Genomic DNA, 19,131 nt, shown 5'->3' on the forward strand with positions numbered 1-19,131 from the left:
GGTCCATTTATTAAGCAATTAAATCGCAATTTTATTATTACAGAGGAAAAAAAATAAATGTTGTAAAATACCACCATTGCTTGTATCTTTGATCCTTAAACTCTTCCATTTCAGAAACTCATTAATGTCAAAATATCATGAATATGGCCACCCCTTTTTAGAATGTATACCTTGGGCACAGGCAGAATCTGTGGGATTCAATAAAGAAGATTTTTCTTGTTAAATACAACTAAAAGCTTAATTGATCCACAAAGGTCAGAAGGTTCTTTTTATTGCAAGTAGGAGATTATTCTGTAGCAGAAGGAAATTAACAGAATATGAGATCTGCTAATTTCTATACTACTCCGTATATAGTTTTTAATTTTTAAACCCATGTTAGTCTTTTATTTCTTTCCTCTGAATTAAACATCTTCACTGTAATAATCCTTAAGTTCTATTTCCTTTGTGTTACTAATGAAAACTTTTCACTTTCATGACTACTGCTGACTTTTAACACTAGAAAGTACTCATAATTTACTTACATATATTTAATTCATATTAATGTCGTAATTTATGATCTATACTCTGCTCTGCCCATCTTCATGTACATTTTCCATGTCAGTTCTGTTTACTAAGTGATATTCCACAGATTTCCTATAGTGCAATGAACCTTAACAGGCAGCTTTTAATTGCCTCGCATAGGAAACCACATCACTATTAATTCCACAGTAACAGTATAAAATAAAACTATTGCTTCTCAGACTCTAGAGCAATTAGACCTCTCGGCTATTTGGCTAACTCTGCTTCATGATACCCAGTGCAGTTAATTATATTTTTTGATGTTAATAGTCTCTGTCAGTTTCAAGCATAACTCCTCTTTGATGAATATTTAAATTATATTTGAATAAAAAAATAATCTTGGTTACATTTCATATTCAGCAGTCATCAGAGCTTAATAAAGGTCTCCTCAGAAAGGGTTGAGATAAATGGCTATATGAACACATGTATAAAGTCCTAAATCAACTTATCAGATAATGTAGCTGTTTTGGCTAAGTATTATAGAGGTTTTACTGGGGTGGGAGGAATTAATAGGCTTCAACTATTACATTATTATGCTATATGAACTAAATTTGGTGCAGCAATATATAAGTAAATCAGAACTTTTTAATAATAAAGTTCTGACTGTAACTGAACCAGGAACTTATATTGGCTAGACTAGAAATATGAAAACCATGTAAAATTCATGCAAACTCATTCAAGAGGACACAAAATTCAACTGAAAAGTGCTGAAGGTTAAGCAATGTTGTCTCAGTCAAGTTCTTAAAAAAACAGCAAATTACTAAGAGAGGTAATTACATACCCAAAACATATAGTACGTGATTAACTGAGCTAAACAGTGTGCACACCTAGTAAAGCCCATTTCAGCAAGCAGAAAAAAAAACCCACAAGAAAATCACAGGCTGAAGCACGTATTTTATATGATGCTCAAATACACAAGCAACAGCATATAGTACTTAAAATTTTATGTATATATATGTATAGTTACATTTATTTTTACCCCATGAATAGCAAGGAAAGACTGATGAGTGTGTATATATGATCCTGCCAGATAAGAGATACGCTGACTTAAGAAGAATTTGATTGTGGTTTCGACAATAATAAAGGCAGAAAACTACTTGAATATAAGATATGAAAATGCTAAATAGAATATCAAGCTACACCCTAGTAAAATAATGAATCCCATATTTTTTGAAGTAAACTAAATCTAAATTTTAAATGTAATTAGTTGGTATGAACGTTCCTTTTGTTGTTTCTTTTGTAGCCTGTCCAATGTCGTGACTACAGCCATGTGCCCATGTGTCACGTGTTTGCACGTGTGTAGTAAAATTTCTTCTGCAGGAAATTAAAATAGAACACACTGCAAAATGATGATCAAGTACCACTGACAGCTATTTCCCCTCACCTGACTGCTAAGAACCTCATAATATGAGGATTTATATTTAATTTACTTAGTAATGCCATGACAGAGCAACCCCATTAATAAAACCCCCTATTTTTAATGAGTAAAACTAGACCTACTACTTTCATATTAAGAATTAATGATAGTGAAAATACACAATGCCAGAAAAGGTTCTTCTCAGTCACGAATATTACTGTTTTCTGCTGTAATAACACCAAGGATTGAGGTGTGTTTCAGGAACCTTCTAGGCTCTGTGATTACGCCTTGCTCATGTAAACAGTCTACACGTATTTCTGCTTTTTTCTTTGTATTTGAGTCATAACTAAGTCTTGTGACTAACACATAGAAAGCAAAACAAAAATCAATCTGGCCATGACTTGGTATTGTGAAACGCTTAGTTTCACAATAAAGAGCATTTTAAGCTTCTGCTACATGAAAAGAGTCACAGGGTTGAGTGCTGTACTAAGACCTATTTCAGATTAATAGAAGTCTTCATTTTAAAAGGGTGCTTAAGGAAAAAGACATAATGTTGATAATGTTGTATGGTAAATGTTTTGTGAAGCAGTTGTAAGCAAGCTGGAACAGAAAGTGCTGGCATGCCAAAGCAAAAGGCCCTCGTTCGTGAGATCAGCATCAGTACAACAGAACTTCTGATGTGTGCAAATTCCAAGAACATGCCCGATCCACAACAGCCGGTGCTACCCTGTCATCAGCACTGGGATTTCTCTGACATAAAAAGGACAGCCATGCAGAAAGCAGAAAAAGGCAAGGTGTACCTCTTATTCAAAAACACTTTTCACTGGATAGTATCTTTAGCAAAGGGAGGCAACCTTCGGCTGCAGAAGGAAAAGCGAGGTAAAAGCAGCAAGGATAGCAAGGAAAGCAAGGATAGCAGCAGGGGTCAGCAGAGCCCTTGCCTAAGCCTGGCAGACCCCTGAAGTGCAGTGTGCCATTACCTCAATTACAGGCAGCTCCAAATGGCAAAGGATAAAATCCAGCCCGTGAAAAAGGCTGTAAGTCATACCAAGAAAGGCCAATCTGAAATGTGCTGCAGTTTAAACACTGAATCAACCCTGGGCCCTGTCTGAGGGAACTCTTTTTGAAAGAGGCTCTGAAATGGTTCTCTTTGGAAATCTTGCGCAGGCCGGAATTCAGGTCTGAAGGTTCTGCATTCTACCAGCAAAGCACCCCATGCCAAGTTTCCTTTCGACTACACCTTTTTGCTGCAATGAATGAGATTCATCAGTTATAGATTTTACCCAGTGTCCACCCAAGCCTGAAGTCCAGTGCAAGATTTTCTTTATCCACTCACATTACGGAACAGACCAAACTCGTTTCCATTTGAAAGGACACTAATACGCTGTGACAGTGCTTTCTCTGCAGACCTGACAAGCAGCAACAGGAAAGAGGGCTTGAGAGATGAGCCTTCTTTGGAATGGAACTTACTTCATTTTCTTTCAAAAATGTCTCATTTATATATAGGATTTCTCCAATATATGACCTATTTCTTGGACGTGTGAATAGATGGAAAAGAATGAACACCTCCAGTCTTCCGATCTCCCATGGGATGGATTAAGAAAAAATGAGTCATGGGAGAAGGAGTGGATATGCTGCTTCCTTCAGCTTTCCCTCGGTCACCCAGCGGGGCAGGGGCGTGTTGCTCACATTCTGAAAAGCCTCTGCTGAAGTGCAGCTGTCTCACAGAGGGATGATGGACGTAACAGGTTAGGAACACTGCCATGTGAGAGAAGATCATGGTAACAAAAACCAAGGCATGAACTCGTCACTGGTGTCATGATAGACATGGTAATTGAAGGTACATGTGCTGCTTGTGCTATAGATAGGACAGGATAGATGCAACAGAAAAAACAAGCACTGCTGAAGAGGATTTATTCCTTTTTTAATCCTTCTACTTTTCTGCAGCAATGTTTTAAAAGGGAAGAGTATCTAAAAAAAAAAAATTACAATTGCCTAAGTTCATCTGTTATACGTGACATATTTTTATGTTTAATGTTTAAACTTACCTATGGAAAATGAGGTTTGCTTTGTTTGTGCATATTTAGAAAGCAAAATTATACCAAATAAGTATGCTTAGCAAAGAAATAAAGTTCACAAAAGCCACAGTACAGATTTTAGGTGAAAATAGAATTTAAAGGCTATTTCAGTGTAGTACTAATATAACTGCCTTTCCATTGCAGATCAAAAATCAGATCCAAAATAAACTGAATATCCCAACTACTTTCTTTCAATGTGGATGTTTACATGGTCTGCAAAAGAAGTTTAAACATTTTGAATTTTCTTATTTTCAGTGTTTACAACAATACTTTCAGTATCAGATCAGAGAACATACAGTTCCTATTTAAAATTCAAGGTATTTTAGCCTGTATTACAAAGGAAACAGTGTTTTCTTTCTGAACTTAACATTAATTTGGCTGTGAAAAGTAAAAATTCAAATTTTACATCTATGTGAGTGATTCCATAGATTCCGAGTGAATAGACTTCGTTTTCTTTAAATACAAAATACTAATTCTCTACTAGCCCCAATAGTTATAACTACAATTGCTTAAAAAATAAGGTGTACAGATTGGAACAGACCCATTTTTTTAAATATGGAGTTTATCAAGATTTAAAATTATATTATTTCAAATTATTATCTGCCACACCATCCAAGTATATATTTAAATACACACTCAATTAAAAAAAAAAAAAATCTAATGCATTGTCCCAGAATGACAAAGATCATTATTCAATCATGACAACAAATAACCCTGAACTTCTCCTAAACAAAAAATTTAGGACTAGGAAAAATGATTCCTACTAAACAACCCCCAATTGTGATTCAAAAAGAATAGTCCCAGCATGCAAGAATCCATCTTCGCATCTTATTATTCTGCTTTAAAATTATGTACAGAAGAGAGCTTTGATTTGAAATATATTTAAGTACATCTTTAGAAATATCTATTACATATCTGTTATTCTTTCAAGCTAGCAAAACAGACCCCCAAGCTCTGTGCAGTATCTAGGTAATGCTCAGTGATTGTCCAACAAAAACCTATGGTCCAGACCACAGGAGACACTGGAGACAGAAAATGCTCATAAACACCCAGGTGGTTTGAACAGAGCTCACAAGATCCTCCTGCAATCCGCTTGCCACGGAAATGGATAACACGGGGTCATACAAAAATTTTGTGCTGTTAATTTTCAAATCTCTGCTGTGCCTATAAAAAGTAGTATTAGCCTTATCAACTTCATAGTTTCATGACAGTTTCTGCTACAGCCACACAAAAACACTTTATGAGCAAACACCTAAAGCAATTTCCTCAGGCTGCTTTGCATCTTTTGCTTCCCTGTTCATTTAATTTCTTTTTAAATGAAAAGGAAACAGAGGAGATTTGTCCCTGTTAAAGGACAGCAGAGCACAGAGGAGTTTGACTATTTTAAGAACTAAAATGTGCCTGAAACTTTGGTCCTCTGCCACTCATTTACGCTACTTGCTCACCAAATATTCCAGAAATTAGCTTATTTCTGTGCTGAACTGCAGCATGTGGTAGAATCTCTCAAACTTGACGGTATGCAAACGCTGGGGTTAATTATCAGAGAAGTGTGAAAGAGGAGAAGGATTTTCTAAAGGTCTAGTCTCTTTCTTCAAAGCTTTAATTTCAACCATGCCAGCCTGAAGTTTACATAGAATCTAAATACATCTGAAAGACTTTATTCTGGAATAATTGGGATGTAATTTCAATCATTGACTAAAAATTTAATAACTACTTAACAAAGGTAAAAGCAAAGCAATGAAGTCATTCGTGTTCTAGTCAGGCTTCCTAGGAACGCATGAAGTTAAAAATCTTTTGAGAACTGTTGAAAAGAAAGAATGGGGTGAGGTAAAAAAGATTAAGTAGCAGCTCTTCTGAGAAAGAGGAGCTGATGCATCAGTGGACACTGGCATGGTCTGTGTGCTACTATCTCATATTCTCTGGAAGGGGAGCAGGGCACGTGATTACACAGCTTTGTGTTAAACTGGAAACCTCATCTTATTTTTCAGTCTTCAGATTTCACAGTATTGATCTCATTAAGCTAGTGTTTTCACCTTGTAATTGCAGTAAATGTAGTTGCTGTGCAAAAGCTGTGGATTAATGTTGCAAATGAATAATGAGTACTTAATAATTGCTGTGGAACTACATTTAACTGTACATCTAAACTGAATTGAGTGGTCAAATGCAGTGCTAGCATGGTTGACTGAAGTGATTACAAAATGGTCCTTAAAAGTAAACACTGCAATATTTTAGGTAGAAATATAGAAACTATTGCTGCTTTTTTCTAAATGTAGATAAGAAAAGATTTCACTGTCATCAGAAGTTCTAAACAATTAAATAAAAAAGAAAAGAAATTAACCTGATAGTCCTTCAGGTTAGATTTTTCAATTCAATTGCTGCCATCAAAATACAAGTGAGGTATTACTTGTATATATCAGGTCAAGGACACATGCTGAGTATCAAACAACAATTTGCCTGAGACAACAAAAAATTACAATCACCAATGCAGTTATAAATAAATGAGATATAAGAACTTTTTATATTGCATAAAAAAATTGCAACATTCTTCTCTGCTTACAATATAGAACAAATTGAGCAATTTTGGAAAAGATTAAGCAAGACAAGAGACATCTTTTCTACTTAATGACAGGATCTAAGAAAGAAAACCATGAAAGCAAACTTCCAAATTGCTATAAATGTCAGACAAAAATAGAAAGCAAAGTGTCAAATGATCTTTGCCATTTGTTCAGACAAAAAAAAAGAGAACTAAAATGAAAAAGTCTTTGAGCATAGATAATCTATAAACCAATGTCCTACATGTGATCACAACTTTATTTTAATGTTGAACAAAGCATAAGAGTAGAAGACGGGGGAAGTTCAAAAATACACTTTGCTATCAGAAATTTACAGCTGATTAACTGAAAGATTGAAATTTCAGCTTTTCACTAACAGTCTGATGTCACTTCAAGCAAGATTGTGCCTCTATATTTATCTCTGACTACCCTAATCTGTATATTTGCAGTGAACATAAGGAAGACTTTGATCAAAACACAACATGCATTTTACACAACAAGGAAGTCTACAGAGCGGCACTACATTTACAAAAGCAATTGAAGGTGGTTTCAAAGGGAGTTGACAGATTAGAGGATGATGACACTGCTGCTCCAGTCTCAATGGAAATTTGGCTTGATCTAATTAACAACTAAGAATTAGAACCACAAGAAGATAATTCAAACATGATTTAAAGAAGTTATATTACCTTTTTAAGAGTGTAGCAATGGAGCCTTTCCCTTACTGATCACAACACATAGGTTCAACACAGAACAAGAAATAAAAGACCTGATATCTTCAGATTACCTCCAGCATTTGAAATTAAAGTCTGAGATGCAGACCAAATATTTGACCACAGAACATCTGCATATTCACATATAAATGATGAAAAATTGTAAGAGTCCCACCCATGACAACTCAAGTGAATCGGTAAATCAAAATGAAAGACTATTTTTAAGAGGTGGCTATGTTACTAAGTGTTACCATGTTCTATCAGAACAAAGTTAATGGAGCACAGAAGGCAGGACAACTTGCATATTTCATTTGACACATCTGTGTATATGCACTAGAAAAATTCCAGATTATTCCCATCCTCTTTTTGTTCAGATTCCTCACCCTAGGAAAAAGACACTGGGAAGAAAACTTCCAACCAATCCGGAACTCATTCAGGCTTTTATTTTAAGCCAGTAGCAATGCCAGTGACTGATTTGTGCTGACATTTCCACAACTGTCAGCGGTAGGTGCCTGTACATGGCCTTTAGCACAGGACTTTCTGTGTATCTGAATTTTGTAATTTCTATTTGTAATAAAAATACTCTTATTGGCAGCTGGGGACATGATTTAGAGGTGGAATTGGCAGCACCAGGCTAATGGTTGGATTCAATTATCTTAAAAGTCCTTTTCAACCTAAATGATTTTATGATTCTTGGTTGGTTCTTCTGTCTTCTCTGAATATCAAGTGCTGTCACTAACTTGTGGTTATATGCACATGTATGCTCATATACACATATATAATGACATATAATCATCCTGGCATGTAATCATCCTGACATTTTTCATGGGAGGGAACTACTGTTAGGAATAGGCAGGGATTTACTGCATTTACTGAAAAATACAGCAGCCATTTGGAAATATCCTCAGGGCTGTTTGACCTCCTGAAAGACAAGGAGATAGGGAATCTCCAAATAACTGAATTGTTTCATTCTCCTTGAAGTTATCTTACTGCTTTTTAACGTTTGTTTACAGAACTAAAAAAACCCAAAACCTCTAATTGCAACTGGTAGTTTTTATTTCCTTTAAATATTATTAGATAGAAACAATACTCCTGAATAGCAAAGTGGCAATTATAACTCAACATTTCTTACAGCATATACCTCTCTCTGTATTAATGCAAGCATTTTTCCTCTTTAGTCCTCAGCACGACATGTGTATTTTTACCTTTGTGTCATAATTTTGTAGGCGTCTGGAAGGAAGCATTCTGTGTTCTCCATCTGGAAAGGGTCAGCATCACAGATCTTGTCGTCTGTCCGTCCATAGTTAGCGCTTTCTATCATGATAACATCGCTGCCTGGACACCGCAGGTCGATGGAGTAGCCTTCGCAGGAGAGCTCCCTCCTCACCAAACCAAATGGTAGTGCTGCTCGGCTGAAACCTTGAGAACAAAACAAGGACAAAATAGGGTTGAGCCTAAAGGATATTGGATTGGACTGTTCTTTCTCTGCCACTTAAGCACTAAGTCATGTGCTAAAGGAAGTGCACCTTTACGCAGTTTGACCTGGTACCATGTTAAGTGAGGCATCTTTCACGGAACTGTCACATCCCTACACCATGGCTGCTGTGTCCTTAATCTGGGAAAAGAGGAAATTCCTTTTCACTGCCTCTAATCCTGGGCAGGGCAGACAGTGGTGCCTGTCTGCATGGCTACACTGCACGTTCCAGTTTCCACCTCTTTTCTCTCCACTTCTGTCTCCACTCCTTGGGCACAGTCAGACAGGCTGTGTCTGGAATCGGGAAGCAGCAGAGCAGGCAGGATTTGCAGAAGTGATTTTAAAAAAGACAACAATACAACCACAAAAAATCCCAAAGCCATAGATCCAACTTCCAACTTCATTAGTCTTTCTTACTTTGTGTCTACCTTTCTCCAGGAAGAGCCGGTTACTTTTGCTTAGCTATTTTGTGACCTCAGCATGGACATGAGCCAATATACACACTGACAATTCACCTAGTTGAACTCCAGTGCTCATTACTGTGTCTTTTACATAAGTTAAACTACATAGATAGGATTTTGAAACAAATACAGAAATTATCAGTACCACAAATCACAGATGTATACTGCATAAAATCTCCCCATCTCTCGCAAAAATGACACGTTTCACAGAATTTTAATATTAACATGTTTTTTCTGCTTAATAGGATTCCTAAAAATATGTAACTTCTGCAATTAAGCAGTATACAGAAACAAAACAAGGTTCAGCTATTCATCCAGATGTGTAGTCTTTTAAAGACATTTCTTAATGGAAAAGAATATATTACATCAGACTAAAACTATCTGCATACTACAATTTCTTGTACACAGTTACTGATGGATTATTATTAAACAGTATTTCTGTTTCTTACAAAATTGTGTGACTTTTGGGAGACAAGCTGGGTAATATGGTGGTGTTAAAAACCTATTTCTCTAAAACAGTAAATCCTAAATTTTCAGGAGAATTTCCTATTTTTTAAAAATGCCTTCATAATACAGTAACACAAGGCCATTAATATTTCTGTGCAGGCTGTTGGAGACCAATTGTGACAGCAAAGTGAAATAGCTGCTAAGTATGGAAAGCTGGAGCTCTGTGGTTTTTGAAAACGAAGAAAATAAACTTCTCTTTAAAAGCATTATGTATTGGAAGAAGCAAGAAAGCAAGTACCTTAGAAAATCAAGAACAGCTTGAGATAGCACCTTGATAGTAAATTTTCCCATGAATCAGAGACTATCACTTTTTCTGTTGAATTCTGTGGATTTAAACTCCTACTCTTTGCAGATGATTATCTGTTAAGATGGCAAAAGTTTTTTAATAATGATCACGCAAGTACAAGGATGTGGCTCCCTGGCAGCCAGAGCCCATCTTCCCATCCACCCCTGCTCTGCCTGCACATCCCTGCCCTCCCCTTGCACCAACACCAGCTTTTGTACAACTTGTGCAGTGAACTGAGGCCAGGGGCTGCTCTGACCCTCACCTCCCTCTACTGCAGGCAACTGATGAGGTTCCCAGAGGGCCAGGACCAGGTTTTTGACTGGGCATGAACTTGCCCAGCCACAAGGAGAACAGTTGGCCAGAGCCCAGTCAGCAGGTCTGTCTTTATATTTTGTGGAACCATGTCCTGCAGGAAACCAGTACTGTTACTATGCCAGTATGTTTCAGCTCTAGTTAATAAGGGAAGGAGCCATAGCGCTCTGTAAAGCATCAAGTTCCAACTCAGATTCACTCCTGGCCCTCAGTTTAGCTGCACATACCACGAGCAGTAACAAACACTATTATTACAGGCTTGCTAAGGGGTCATGGGCTGGAAGCTGGAAAGAGCTAAAACACAAATCCATCACATTAATACCCTGCATGTTCCTCCCATGCAGCAAATTAATACAATGAAGCCAGAAGTCACTCACAGCTCAGTGAGGGTGTGAAAAGGGCACTGGGAGGGGTACATGCAGGGTCCTCACCACACATGAATACAGAAACTCCTTTGAGTAATTACCATCACAACAGCCATGGTGGGACCAAATATAATGCTGCTAGTCCCTGCCATTCCTACATCCTCCTGCCAAATCTAATGCCACCCCCAGGAAGCTCATCCCTCCAGCTGGCAGCAAGGGTGCCTGTATCTCCTGCACTCAGCAGGGATTCCGTGGCCTGCATCACCACCATGGCCTGGCTGGGGGAGTCCTCCCAAACTTTGAATTTCCATCAGCAAGAAGGGGAACTGCACCTACAGCTGTCCAAAGAAGTATTTGCACCAGAGGCATGGAGTACAGCTGTTGAGGTGTCAGTGGCTTCATGTGCAGCAGCAGCTCAGGATAGTTATGGACCCAGGGCTGACAAATCCACACACAGCTCCCTGTGACCAGCACTGACCCCTACTGTGGATCCTGCAGCACAGGCTCCACTTCTGCTAGGAAACACTCAGAATTCAAACACAAGACATCTGCAGTTTTGCTACAGAGAGATCAGCAACCTGCAAATCTTACTTCATCATCTATGGCAACTGCTATAATGACTATGAATGTGTTTTATCCTGCAGTTTTTCCCCTTGTAGGCATCTGCAAGAAGTTGTGTATTAGGAAAAACATTAAAAATATTAGAGCAAGGTTAGATCACTTTGTAGGCAACAGAGGACACACCTGAGATTGCAATGTAGCTGTTACATTGCAAAAGCAGCAAGCAGTAAAGCAAAATAATGCAGCGTGAGGTAGGTGGGAATGCTGCTCTAAGGAATCTCTGTGGTGCAGTAAGAATTTTAACTAAATAAAATAAATAAATTCAAAGTCCACTCGCAGAGCTGCTATGATCTTTATGCTGAAGCTTTATTTGTAATTTTTTCCTATCACCAAAGAAAAAATAAGTGTATCAACAAGCAAGTGTAATTCAATCCATCTTGCAATCCTGACAATCGAAGAAAGAACTTGTGGGAGGCCCTGTAAGCGAAAAATCAATATTGCAGCTTTGTGCCGTGCAAATGTGAATACTGCCAAATAGCAGTGCTTAGGGTAAAATGAACTGTTTTGCTCCATTTTCTCCTCTCTGAACAAATGATTTTGAAACGACAGCTTTTTTTTGGAGCTATAAAACGTCAAGCAATAACTCCCTGTGCTTTAGGCAAGTGATTGGAATAAATACCTCTTGGCAACAGGTGCAATGACTTAGGACTGAAATTCATTTACATTCAAGAGATAATTCCCGATAAACAGATGCACTGCCACACGATGGAAGTGTGAACAACCGGCATCTGAATGCTTCAGCATCATTCCAGGCTTTTTAAGACATAAGTATGTGGCTCTGTCAATAATTACTGTTGTCACCAGGAACTTTGTATCTCCAATGCAATTCCGAATGAGTATTCCCAATACTGTATTTTCTTAACCAACCAGTATTAAACCTGCTGCTTGCCTTACCTTACCTCAAACAAACCTATTTTGTTTGGCTGTCCTCCGGCAGCTGAAATCAACATTCCTCCTCTTCCTGCTAATTGCTTCAAGGCAAACTGTGCCCTGGATGACACCGCTCCTGCTGTCTGCCGCCCAAAATGCTCCCCGATTGCAAAGGCCTTTCTGGTGCCTGGGCTGGGATCTCCAGCACAACCTAAACATTAACTCAAATAAGCGTCCATTACCTAACGCAACATATGCTGTCTCTGATTCACTCATGCTTGTGTATATTAATCAGTGCTTCATGCCAATTTTAATTATTTTTTTTAATGAAAGAAGATTAACACCTAATGAGAAAAAAACCATTGTTCCTGTCCATCTGACCATTTTGATTATAGAAAAGCTTCCTGGCAAACATATGTTTCCTGCACATTTTTTTCTGCTCACAAAATTAGTTTGGTGCAGACTCTTTATTAAAAGAAGCAGATAAACTGCATTTGTGAAATTGCATTTCTAAGAAAAAAAGGCAGAGGGGATGTTTAGTTGCAATATACATTCTTTAATGCTTTATTGATCAATCCATATAGAAAGAAAAACTGAAAAGAAAAATCACAATCAAAATCTCTCCTCTGATACTTTAGTCTATGAAATGAAAAGTACAAGTTCTATGAAAGAACTGTAACTCAGAATCATGTTTCAGAAATGTGGGAAATTCAAATTTGGCTAAAAAAAATTTAAGTTTGCAAAGCCTTATCCACTGTCTTGGTTCCTTCAGAGAAACTATTTGTCTTTACGAAGATAACCTAAATTTGTCAAAGTGCAAAGAAAAGTTAATTATTCACAGCATCCTGCCCACCAGCATACCATCTTTTTGAGCTGTCAACAGTAAGAGAGTATGCTAAGTTTGGTAGATAAAAGCAAAAAGGCACCACCACATTTGAATGTTCACCGAATACAGAGGAAAAACAGTGGAATGTAAACAGGCTAACATCAGTACTCGACATCAGAAGCAAGGAACCTTTGATTAAAACTTAAAGCACAGGGAAAGTCAACATGGAAGTGTAAAATTATTTCAAAGAATGAAGATACTGGAAGAACTGAGAATCCAAAACAGATCTCTGCAGAAATAAATATATATGTCTCTGTGGGCAAGGAAATATTGCTTCTTGTGTTATTTGGCTGTAACAGAAAGGTCTTTTGAAAAGAGCACATCTTTTCAAACAGAATGTTTACAGTTGTCTCTTTCACAATCTCTTTTATTTTACCATATCATGCAACATGATGATTTAAGTTCTACACAATATGAAGTGATGTGTCCTGGGCAGCATTTCAATAATATATGTTTAACAAATGTAAAGCCCAATGAAAACTGTGCTGAGAATCCTCTCCTCTCCACTGAAGTGCACACATGCACACATGGGAGGGTGCAGGAAGACAGCTGAACACACTTCGCCATCTGAAAATCATGCAAATGCTCAACATGGGTGCCTCAAAGCTTTTGTAATTCCTCAGACAAGTCTCAGCATCCTGCAGTTTCTAAAGAATCCCGTGAACTCTGTCAGGGGAGACTTTTCTCCCCGTCTCTCAGCACCGTATATATTTCACACAGACAAGCATGTTATTTTGTTAAACAGCTTTTAAATTATCCAATCCTGGTCAACAGAACGCTACCAACTACTACAAAAGACAGAAGCAATTTAAATGACAACTGTGCTTTCTCATTCTATCTTTGAAGGAAAAAGTCATTCTGGCAAGCATGCCTATTAAAAGATTACACTGGCACAGTAAGAGCTTCTGACAGTGCACAGAGGTCCGGAGTTCACAGCACTCGGCTCCTCTTTCAGGGAAACCCAGCAGCCGTGCACAGCCAGCCTGTGCTGCAGCCCTGCACACAAAACCCCACTGTTCACTCGGGGTCAAATTAGGCGGGAAGTGATCATTCCAAAAATATCCTCCTACAGCTGGATTCTCTGCTATTTTATGTATATACTGCTTCTTGTCAATTAAGCTGCTGAATGGAGCGGACATCAGGAGAAAAGGGATTTCTTAGTAAAGGAAAACTGTTTTCTAGTAAAAGACATCTCCCTCATTTTTTAAGACTCATTCATAAAAATGGGATTATCTCAAAACAAGGTACATGAAAGTATATCATTATTTGAACTTTAACAAAGAGGCACCAGAGTCCTAAGGAACAGACTTGACCATTTAAATTACACTGAAGCCAGACAACTTCTTCACTGAATAAGTGAGCTGTGAGGCAGGATTAACACTGGTTTTTAGAATTCTGCTTCTCAGATATTTCATATTTCAATTACATAAAATCTGGAAGCCCGTCTCTTACAAAATGGAAATATTAATTCCTACCAATAAAAGCTTTTGGAAATATTAAATAACTAGTGAAGGCTTTCTGTAATACTTTTTTTGCATTTTATTTGAACATGATTTAACCTTTTAAAAAATTAAAATTTTAAAAATCTTTGACAAGTTTTAATGTTTTTCAAGATTCTGTGTGAGCAGCAAAATTAAAACTCCATGTAATTTTCTGTAATTATATACTACATATTCAATATACATAAACATAAAGTACGTATGTCTGCTTAATGAAATTCAGGAGCGAAGCCAGAGTTACACCCTATGACTCACACCAGGATGGATCCTGCCTTCCAGGTTCACTGAAACTTATTACAATTTTCCTTCTATGTTTTCAGTCTCCATGCAATTCTCAAATATAACCCTGTGAGGCTCTCTTCAGCAAAAAAAAAAAAAAAAGTCTGGGCTTACCTACTTTCTGCACCTTGTTAAATGATTCAGCAAAACCTAAAGTGAGCAGCAGCATCTCCTTTTAATCTAACAGCGTCGATCCCTCCTGTGTACTGCTGGCAAAGATCTCATTTAAACTCTCCTGAACAGCTCTCACCCCTCATTCAGAAGGGCAAAAATGTGTCTCTCTGAGTCAGCAGAATCAAAGGGGTTTTCTTTGATTGTGTTTTTGTTAGGGTGTGTGTGGGAAGTGTGTGTGCACTTTAATAGCAGGAGAGAACAGAGGACAGGGACGAGTGCCACAGTGACAGAGCTGTAGACCACAGCCCTTCAGTCACCTGGAACAAGAACAGCCAGACAGCAGCCAGGCACACACACATCCCCACATTAGCCCAATACGTCTCAATCCTATTTTGAATTTTGAAGGAATTGCCGCTAGGGGGAAAAGAGATAGTTTGGTCTTCATGCCCATTTAATCCTTCACCTGCCTGCTGAGGCTGCCATTAGAGTGCAAATTAATGCTAAACTGTGAAAATGGGCTTCTGCACTTTGAATCCAGCCACACTGAAACTGGAGAGAAACCACTAATTCCTTTAATGAAAGTCACCAAACCAGAGCCTGGTTCCTGGCAACATTTTAGCAATGCCTACATATGGCAGATGGAAACCATGTGATCTTAACATGAAAGTCTAAATATCTAATATAAAAATACGTGTTCTTCAGTTCTCACTTAGCACCACATTTTATTCTCATATGCATGCACCTTTCCCACCCCTTTCAGTGGAGCTGTAGGCATGAGAGCAAAACTTTGCCCTCTTGATCTAAAATTATCCCAGTTTAAAACAGTATTCATCTGTCTATGATATTTCTTTTCTTTTGCCAGCCAGATGTCTGTTCTCAGGCTGCAAGAATCTCCTTCCTTTTTTCCTTCACATCATACACACTTGATCCTCCGCCAGCTCACAAGAAAGCACTCTACCCTTTTCTTTCTTGCCATTAAATACATTGCATCTTCAAAATTTCTCAAGGCAAGTAAGTCCAATGGTCATTGTAAACCTGCCCTCCTGAAGGGTATCTCCAGTTTACCTACTGTGAACTCTCTGAGCACAGCACCTGTCAGGAAGGAGAAGCTTCTGAATCAGAAACAACTTCTTAAAAAGGGAGGTAAGACACACAAAGGCTGATGTGTCAGAAATGTTGTGTCAACAGGATTTCCCGTTGAATTATTTCCTCTGCACAGGATACTGGTAGCAGAATAAAAATAAATATTCTTTTATTTTCTATAAAAGTGTATCTTGACAACAATTTATATTTCCAGTTACCGCAATCATTTTTTGATTGGAAACCATGTGATAAGGGGGGAAGAGGAAGAGCAAGAAAGGGGAATTTCCATCATCAGTATTCAGAGTGGCCAGCTGACAATGGAACTATTTTCTTCCCATCTTAAAGAAACCCAAAGCCTTGTCACCTCAGAGGCTGATAGAAGCCATGCAGAGCTGTATCATTTCCTTGGGTATATGTGCATTGGTGAAAGCCAAATCATCCCAGCAGGTGACATGCTGGGTGCTAATAATAACACTTAGGGTCCTGTGTACCTCGCCTTCTTAGCAGGCTATACCCTAACCTGTGTAAGAAAGTAAAACATTTAATCTCACTAAAATACCTGAATAATTCTGATTCATTTTAAATAAGATATTATTCTACATTTGCCAAAGTTTAAAATACCAAATACGGCCCTAGTGCTAAAAAAAAGCATAGATTTCATTACTGTACAATTGCTACCACGTGACAATATTTGAGATCACAACTACAAACTTAAAAATGGGGTCATTTTCTTGTTTATAAACAGAATTATATATACATTGGAAATGGAATCAAGAAACAATAAAAGAGTGCATATACTCTCTTTTGTTTTAGTAAAATGATGGGGTGGAATCAATTGTCACAGTTTAATTTATAGTGGAAAAGTTACGTGGTTAATTTTAAATGATGGCAAGCTTCTTAAAGAGTGCTCATGAACATGCAAATAGCACAGCAACCCCTTTCTCATAAGTATAGCTTCAGAAACATTTCAGAGAACTCAGGGGCAGAAAGTAGAACCCTTGGAAACATGAAGGCAGGGATCCTGCAAATGAAACTAAAATATACAGTCATACCTTTTGAAAACAAGAGGAGCCATATGACGAATATAATTTAAGGTAAATGTGCTGTCACTTTTAATGTTCCCATAAATAGATATGAGACAAGAGTAGCATGCAATCTTGGAAAATACCTGTCAGAATGAAAGGCTTTCTTCCTGACCTTACCTTCTATGAAATATTTGTGGATTTTTGAAAGACTATTTTAGAGAGGAGACGGATGTACACTTAAGGTTCTGGCACATTCTGTGAATCATGAAATAATTCTACATACATACTTAAGAGCATCCTCTGAATAATAAATTCCATAAAGAAAGGAAAACTATTTTATATTTTTGTAAAAAACAAGGCAATTAAAAAACTCCTAACGAATTTATGCAGTTATTACATGCTCCCTGGGCAGCAGGGAGTAAGAATGGGACAAGTATCATTTCCAGAGTAAATAAAGGAAACAGGCACCTTTTCCACCCTGCCAAAATGCTGTTAATCACCTCTTAAGGAACTGCATCCATTTGCCTCATTGCAAACATGAAAGACAAGGGAGATAAAGGGACAGGATAATTAAATTCCACTTGTACTCAAATTCAGGGCTCCTGAGTTTGAATTCTGGTTTTCAGTCCTGGAATTTGTGTGTCTTCCTCACTAACCATCACAATGTGTATGGGAAAAATGCTTTCAGCTTTTAGAGAACCAGGTTCAAATGAAATAAATGAAAAATCAGGATCCCTGAAGTCTCTGAGTACTAAGACAGAAACTATGCAATTTTCCATAATCATGTGTAAGAGTTCCATATTTAATACAATTTATATTAGAAAGTAACAAGAGGGATGACCAGACACTTTGGCACAACACGAAAAGGAAAACTTTGCATTTGCTGATTACTTCAGTTTAGAGGCACACAACTAATAGCTGAAAGACCGTGTTTCCAAAGCTCTGCATTGATCTTAATACAACCCATAATGAAGGCAAGGGCTAGAAAAGCTCTGCACCACACCCAGGAAAAAGATCACTCTTAGGTGCTCAAGTAGAAACTCAAAAGCAGCAAGATGGAACTGCTGCACCAGTACTACAGATGTGGAAGGTAATTTCTTCAGTAATTAATTTGCACATTGCTTCCACTGTCCCAGGTCAGAGTTTTCTCTTTAAAAAATCTTTCCCCACATATTTAAAGCAAGCACCTCAGGAGACAGCTGTGAAAGTACAGAAGATCTGATTGCTCCAATTTTTTCCACAGTGCCTGAACCGACGCTTTCCTACGGAAAGCTCTCTCGATACATAATTTAGGTGTACAAAGAGGCAGGCGGCAGGGGATGGCTGCAGAGCTCACTGGGGGCTTGGGGAGCACCCGGCTGCCCCAGCCCTCCGCTCCCCACCTGCCTGCACTGTGCTGCTTTCTGCAGGGCGAGTGTTCTTCATCAAGAAAATCTCCATTTCGAGCTCAGAGCATGATCAAAGCGGCCATTATGGCAGCATAATTGAGGAGGGAGTTGATAATCTGCTGGGGATGCCAAGGAGGGAAGCAGAAGGTGAGGGGTGTCCAAAGGCGGCAGGAATGAGCAGGTGTTAGGGTAACTATTTAAATTAGGCATCCTGACACTATCATTTATAACAGAGGCTTTACTCCCTGGAAGGCACTAAGGCTGGATATCCTATCTGTTCTACTCAGTAAGAAAATAGCTTTTCTTTTGGTCCAAACAGTGACTTCAGTAAGTCTGAAGTACTGCAAAGAGAGTTGCATTTAATTAAATTATTCTCTGCAACTTATACAATGCCATAGTACTGCTGCAGTGCCTTTTCTATCTCTGCCACCGCTGAATTTGACCTCCAAATCCTTCCTGGGATTCAGCAATGTGGCCCATGTTATCTTTAAATATACAGTAAAGGCAATGTTTGGGATCCAAAACCAAAAAGAACTCTATTTTCCACAATGCTTTTCACACACACAAGCCTCGAGAAGATTATGAGGGCACTTTATGAATCAAATGCAAAATACAGAAATAGTATTATCTCCCACTGAATTGCTGTCATCTCTGAAGGATGTGTTGAGATCCAACATTATACAACTCTTCATAGTAGCAATTTTGT

At 38.1% G+C, this 19,131-nt stretch overlaps 1 protein-coding gene across 11 annotated transcripts in view; it reads right to left on the reverse strand.

Moving 5' to 3' along the window:
- Positions 1 to 19,131, reverse strand: part of ADGRL2 (adhesion G protein-coupled receptor L2) — a 176,118-nt gene that overhangs the window by 62,755 nt on the left and 94,232 nt on the right. For all 11 annotated transcript variants that reach the window (XM_088060095.1, XM_088060098.1, XM_088060097.1 and 8 more), the window contains exon 3: positions 8,461 to 8,674. In XM_088060095.1, the coding sequence (XP_087916221.1) occupies positions 8,461 to 8,674 (214 nt within the window). The remainder of the gene's footprint in view (positions 1 to 8,460; positions 8,675 to 19,131) is intronic.

Source organism: Pseudopodoces humilis, chromosome 10, assembly GCF_049639895.1.
Source record: "Pseudopodoces humilis isolate 2021_Gansu_Grassland_sample_001 chromosome 10, ASM4963989v1, whole genome shotgun sequence".
Taxonomy (NCBI): domain Eukaryota; kingdom Metazoa; phylum Chordata; class Aves; order Passeriformes; family Paridae; genus Pseudopodoces; species Pseudopodoces humilis.